Source organism: Hibiscus syriacus, unplaced genomic scaffold (assembly GCF_006381635.1).
Source record: "Hibiscus syriacus cultivar Baekdansim isolate YM2019G1 unplaced genomic scaffold, ASM638163v2 tig00112507_pilon, whole genome shotgun sequence".
Taxonomy (NCBI): Eukaryota; Viridiplantae; Streptophyta; class Magnoliopsida; order Malvales; family Malvaceae; genus Hibiscus; species Hibiscus syriacus.
In genome coordinates, this window is record NW_024063351.1 from 399,434 (window position 1) to 406,446 (window position 7,013).

Consider the following 7,013-nt stretch of genomic DNA (forward strand, 5'->3'; position numbering starts at 1 on the left):
GCATCTGTTGTGGACGTAGCCACAACTGACTGCAATTTTGAAACCCAGCTTACAGCTCCACCAGTAACTTTGAACACATATCCTGTAGTAGATTTGCTTTTATCCAAATCCCCTGCATAGTCAGAATCTACATACCCATTGATTAGTAAGTTTGATCCTCCGTAACATAATGCAACATTTGAGGTCCCTTTGATGTATCTTAGGATCCTCTTTACAATATTCCAATGCTCTTTGCCTGGATTCGCCATGCACCGACTAACCACTCCCACTGCTTGTGCAATGTCTGGTCTTGTACATATCATAGCGAACATTAAACTTTCCACTGCTGATGCATACGGTACTCGAGACATCTCCATCCTCTCTTCTTCACTGCTAGGACTCATACTGGAGGATAATTTGAAGTTAATAGGAAGAGGGGTAGAAATTGGCTTACAATCTTGCATGTTAAATCGTGACAAGATTTTCTTCAAGTAATTCTTTTGTGAAAGCCAAATCTTCCCATTACTTCTGTCTCGGTGAATTTGCATCCCTAGAATCTTGTTTGCTGATACCAAGTCCTTCATTTTAAATTCCCTAGCCAGTTGTGCCTTCAATTCTTCAATATGATCTTTGTTGGGTCCTGCAACCAACATGTCATCCACATACAACAGCAATATAACAAAATCGTTATCACCAGACCTCTTGAAATAAGCACAATGGTCTGCATTAAGTCTGTTGTATCCAAGGCACATAATGAAGGAATCAAATCTCTTATACCAACACCTCGGCGCCTGCTTTAGACCGTACAGAGATTTGTTCAACCTGTAAACCAAGTTCTTCTTTTCGTCTTCTTCAAAACCTTCAGGCTGGAGCATATAAATCTCTTCTTCAAGATTTCCATGAAGAAAAGCTGTTTTAACATCTAGCTATTCCAAATGTAAATTCAATGTAGCACACATTGCCAAGACTACTCGAACTGTTGTTAGTCGAACCACAGGAGAAAAAATTTCATTGAAATCAATACCTTCTTTCTGAGCATATCCTTTGACCACCAGTCTTGCACGATACATCTCCACTTGATCGTCACCATTTCTCTTGATTTTGAAAACCCATTTGTTACCAATTGACTTCATTCCTTGTGGTAGTGGCACAAGGTCCCATGTATTATTTTTATGAAGGGCTTCGATTTTTTCTTGCATCGCCATCATCCACAGTGAAGCATCTGAGCTGTTTATTGCCTCCTGGTATGTTGATGGCTCACCGTCCTCTGTTAAAAGACAGTATGCAATATTACCTTCTATAACATAATCTGAATGCCAATTGGGACGTCTTCTCACACGATCTGATTGACGAGTTGTTGGAGCTTCAGAACTCTCTGGTTCTTATTCATCATGTGCTGGTTCTGCTTCAGAAGAATCTCATTCTTCAAACTCTTTTTCCACATGTATCTGAGTAGTCTCTGACTTTTCAGCGCTATCATCGTCTTCTTTTCTTTGTAGTTTATCTTCTACAAAGATAACATCCCTGCTAATGATCACTTTGCGGGCAGTGGGATCCCACAAGCGATACCCCTTTACTCCATCAGCATACCCCAAGAATTTGTATTTCCTGGATTTTGGATCCAGCTTTGAAATTTCTTGGGCGTTGTACATCACGTACACAATACTTCCAAATACATAGAGGTTTGAATAATCAACTGGTTTACCAGTCCACATCTCAATTGGTGTCTTCAGCTCTATTGCAATTGATGGAGCTCGATTCACCAAATAACAGGCGGTATTGACTGCTTCTGCCCAGAATGATTTTTCTAGGCCTGCTTCCCTCAACATTGCTCTTGTTCTTTCTAACAAGGTTCTGTTCATCTGCTCTGCCACTCCATTTTGTTGAGGAGTGTTCGCCACTGTGAACTGTCTTTTGATGCCTTCTTTCTTGCAAAAGTCATCAAATTCTTCGCTTGTGTATTCTCCTCCATTATCTGTTCTGAAACACTTGATCTTATTTCCAGAATCAAGTTCCACCCGCGCTTTGAAGTTTTTGAAAATTGAAAACACGTCTGACTTCTTCTTAATAGGGTGCACCCAACATCTCCTGGAGTAGTCATCAATAAATGAGACAAAGTATTTTGCTCCACCTAGGGATGTTACTAGTGCTTGCCATACGTCAGAGTGAACCAATTCTAGAATACTTTTGCCTCTAGAATTTGATGTGTTGAATTTCAACTGGTGTTGCTTACTTGTTATGCAATTCTCACACAAAGGAAGTGATACCTTTGTTAAGCATGAAAGTAGCTTTTGCTCCACAAGGACTTTCATTCCTTGTTCTGACATGTGTCCAAGTTTCTGATGCCATAGCATTGCCGAATCTGAACTACATGAGGCAACAGAGGCTTATGCTTCTACCTAAGAGAGCCCTTCAGCATGTACAAGTTTGCAGCTATTTTTTCGCCTTTCAGTACCACAAGCGCTCCATGGAACACTTTCATGATTCCTTTCCGTGTTTCAATCTTGCTTGCATTATTATCCAACAATCCGTAGGATAATAAATTTTTCTTCAGACCTTTCACGTGTCGCACATCTCGAACAACTTTAATTGTTCCATCATACATCTTCAATTTGATGGTTCCCACACCAACGATCTCTAAGGCATGATCATTACAACTATACACAGATCCTCCTGAGACATGTTCATAATGATGGAACCATTCTCTTCTTGAGATCATGTGATATGTCGCTCCCGAATCAATGAGCCATATATCTGCAAATCTTTTTCTGCCTTCCACGGTGGTTGACGCTTCACAGCATAGAGCATCTCTATCATCTGAAGTGTTTGTGGTATTGCCTTGTGGATTGGAGTTTTTATTTAGACTCCAACAATCCTCCTTCAAGTGACCCTTCTTTCCATAATGGTAGCACTTTAAATTCTTCTTGCTCTTCGACTTCGATCTACCATGTTTATGACTGCTGCTTTAGCCGCGTTCTGTTAATCTCCCTCTCATCGTTGTCAACGCTTCTGCTTGTTACAGATTTACTTGTCTGTCTTCCTTGTTTTTGCGCCGATTTTCTTCCTGTAGAACAACAGCTGCAACGTCATGGAAGACTAGACTGGTGACATTACTGTTTGTCAAGTTGATGATGAGTTGATCGTACGAATCCGGTAGACTTTGAAGTAGAAGTTCAGCACGTTCTTGTTCTCCTATTTTACACCTTAAGGATGTAAGCTGAGAAAATAAAGTGTTCAGTGTATTTAAGTGCTCCGTCACTGAAGTAGAATCTGGCATACGGAGAGTGTACAATTTCCTCTTAAGGAAAATTTTATTGTGCAGCGATGTGGTCTCGTACAATTTGATGAGATGATCCCATATCTCCTTAGTTGTCTTCTTCTCCTCGATGCTTGACAATACTTCATCTGCTAATGCTAGATGAAAGTTTGCCATAGCATTCCCGTCCATCTCGTTCCATTTGATGTCATCTGTGAAATCCATCGGCCTTTCATTGATAACCGCTATACACCCGTCTTTCCTTAGGATGGCCTTCATCTTCAATTTCCACAATGAGAAATTTCTCCCATTGAATTTTTCAATATCAAATTTCGTTGCCATAGCTTCTTCTACGGATAGCTCCCACTATTTCACTATCGTGAATAGTTCTCTAGAACCTTCAAAGAATGGATAATAACTTCTTATTTTCTTATGTTGGAGGATCCACCTTTTGGTGGCAACCACAAAGACAATAAGCAGATATTACACACTCTAATCTAGCTCTGATACCAATTGTTGCGGAAGACGGCTATCGGATAGAGCAAAATCGCAACTGATAATTTGAGAAAATAAAAATGAAGATAAAAGAGACACAAAATTTACGTGAAAAACCCCTAAAAACTTAGGGTAAAAACCACGAGCAACGGTAGAAGAATTTCACTATGAGAAAATAGGAATTACAACCTCTCTCGATCTACCAATGAGAAAACAATGATAATTCTCTCTAGATAAAAAGGAGAAAACAACTCTCAAGAAACTCTCTAAAATCTCTCTAGTATTGGAAAAAAACTAGAATGCTTTGGGATGGTTTTGAAGCTAAATGAGCTAGGGTATTTATAGTTAAAACTTAAGGACTAATCTTGTAAATACCTTAAAGTCTAATGACTAAAATTAATATTTTCATTCTATTTTTTTCAACATTTTAGGTGAATTATTATTTCTAATTTTCAAATCACCTTTCCGTAAAAAATTAGGCCATCAATTTTAACCACTTGTCTTGACTTTTCAATATTTATTGGGGTTATGTTAAAGAGCGCTGCTTTTTATTTCGACATCATTTGGGATAACAACTATAGCTCTTCAATTAACATTAGGTATGGCGGGAAAGCAACCTAGCGGGGAAGAAATCACCTCTTTCATTGGAATCGACATAGAGCTTCATGTAGAATTAGACTGCTTTATTTTGAAGAACTGCGCTCATTTGGTCCTTATCATTTATATATTCTCTCAATTTAGTCATACTTTTAATAAATTAAAATAATTTAATCCTCAAAATATGTCATTAGTACCACGTGTCGTGCTATGTGTCAACAGTACCACGGGTCGTGCAACTTAATTTAAAAATAACTTATTTTATTTTAATTTAAAAATATATATTTTGTGCTAAAATATTTTGAAGTTAATATAAAAAATATATTTAATAATTTAAAGTAATAATATAATATATTTAGCAAATTAAGATATGTTTTTTAAAAGTTTAGATAAGAATAAAATATATATTTCTAAATAAAAAATAAAATATTTTTAAATTAAATTAATAATAAAATATATTTAATAAGTTAATATATATATATATATATATATTATGAATTTAATTGAAGTATTTTTATAAACATATATGACATGTCTTCTATTTAAAACCAAGCATTGATCTTGGCTCAATGGTGAGTACATGCTTGATTTCTCAGGAGACAAGTGACATAATTCGATTGAAGATTAAATTTAATTTAATTTAGTAAAAATATGATTAAATTAAAAAATATATGTAAATAATAAGGACCAAATGTATAATTATATCAAAATACCACATCACCTATTAAACGATAATAAACCTGTGGTGGTCACATCTTAATCGAATAAAAACGAAAATAATCATATCTTTTGATTAAGATAATGTGATTAAAAAGTAATATATATTTTAAATATTTTCAATCATTTAACAATGAACGCTCAATCACTCTTTAACCATTGAGATAAGTCAATTCGTGCAAAATAACCATATCTTAGTTAGATAAAAACTAAAGTGATCATATATTTTTTTTTTGACATTAATAATATAAATGAACAAAACACAAACATAAACCATCAATTTAACCTATAATTTATTTAAAGGCTTTTCCTATTTTATTAAAAGGACACGTAGCAAACTGTTAGACAGGTGGAAAGATACGGTAATTAAAAACGAAGCTGGCTAAGTTAATGTGATCGCTGAGGGACACCGACACAGTACATTCAATCCATGCCACCACTTTTCAATCCATGATATCATGATTAACACGTGGCAACTCAGCATAGAGGGCACTCTCCCTTCTACGTGGCAGCTCCCAGGACTGTAGCAAATCCTATATATCTAGATCATCCCATGCAGTCCACCTTCACCAGCTTAAAGAAAAATATATACAAAGATCGAGCCCAGGTTCATATAATCGTTAAACAATTTGTTCCGGTGTGTTCGTGTTTGAAATTTGAAATTCCAACCATGTCGACAAGGCAAGAGAAGGAGCGAAAGGCGGAGGCGGAGGCGAGAAAAGCGGCTGATGCTCTTAAAGATATTAACCGTGGAAGAGAATATGAAGAGAGAGTTGTTTACAAGGAAGAATGGGATCAATCGCCGCCGCCTCCACAACAGCAACAAAGGAGGCCCGAAGAACATGTTGTGTACAAGGAGGAATGGGAATCAACACAGCGGCAGCAACAGCAACAGAGTCCCGGAGTTATCGGGACGGTGTTGAGGGCGGTGCAAGGAACATACGAGCATGCCAAAGAAGCCGTCGTTGGTAAAAGCCACGAGGCGGCGGATGTCACGACGGAGAAGGCAAACGAGGGTGCTGAGAAGGCGAATCGCGAAACAGGCGAAGGATGCTACAAAAGAGAAGGCCGGTGAATATACAGATTACGCATCTCGGAAGGCAAAGGAGGCGAGAGTCACAACAGCCCAAAAGACCAAAGAAACCAAAGATTCGGTCACCGGTAAAGCTTCTGAATATACAGATTATGCAGCCGACAGAGCTAAGGACGCAAAGGATGCTACAATGGAAAAAGCTACTGAATATAAGGATTATACAGCTGAGAAAGCCAAGCAGCCAAAAGATACCACAGGGAAAAAGGCTTCAGAGTATACAGATTATGCAGCACAGAAAGCTAAGGATGCCAAGGATGCTACAATGGAGAAAGCCACTGAATATAAGGATTATACAGCTGAGAAAGCCAATCAGGCAAGAGACACCACAGGGCAAAAGGCTTCCGAATATGCGGATCATGCAGCACAGAAAGCTAAGAATGCCAAGGATGCTACAATGGAGAAGGCCACCAAGTATAAGGACTATGCCGCCGAGAAAGCCAAGCAGACAAAAGATACCACTGGGCAAAAGGCTTCAGAATATACAGATTATGCAGCACAGAAAGCTAGGGATGCAAAGGATTCTACAATGGAGAAGGCGACTGAATATAAGGACTATGCGGCGGAGAAAGGCAAGGAAGACAAGGACGCGACGGTTGAGAGGACAAAACAAGGCACAGAATACGAAGCAGAGAAAGCTAGAGAGGGAAAAGATTATACTGCAGAGAAAGCTAAGGAAGGTAAGGATGTTACTTTTAGTAAGCTTGGGGAGTATAAAGATTCTGCCGCTGATTCTGCTAAGAGAGCTATGGATTTCCTTACTGGGAAAACCCAAGAAACGCAGCACAAAGCCTCGGAAACTGCAGAGAACACCAAGGTGATGACTGATAGATAGACCTTTATTTGTTTTGATATTGAAATTGTACTCAAATTTTGCCC

General features: G+C 38.1%; 1 protein-coding gene across 1 annotated transcript; it reads left to right on the forward strand.

Moving 5' to 3' along the window:
• Window positions 1-5,691: 5,691 nt before the first annotated feature.
• On the forward strand, window positions 5,692-6,973 carry LOC120181073 (embryonic protein DC-8-like). The gene has a single exon (XM_039186291.1). The coding sequence runs from the start codon at window positions 5,992-5,994 to the stop codon at window positions 6,967-6,969; it is 978 nt and encodes a 325-aa protein (XP_039042222.1). The 5' UTR covers window positions 5,692-5,991; the 3' UTR covers window positions 6,970-6,973.
• Window positions 6,974-7,013: the final 40 nt, after the last annotated feature.

Bases quoted from the DNA above. Each gene is read 5' to 3' on its own strand.
- LOC120181073 (XM_039186291.1), top strand. From the start codon at position 5,992: ATGCCAAAGAAGCCGTCGTTGGTAAAAGCCACGAGGCGGCGGATGTCA.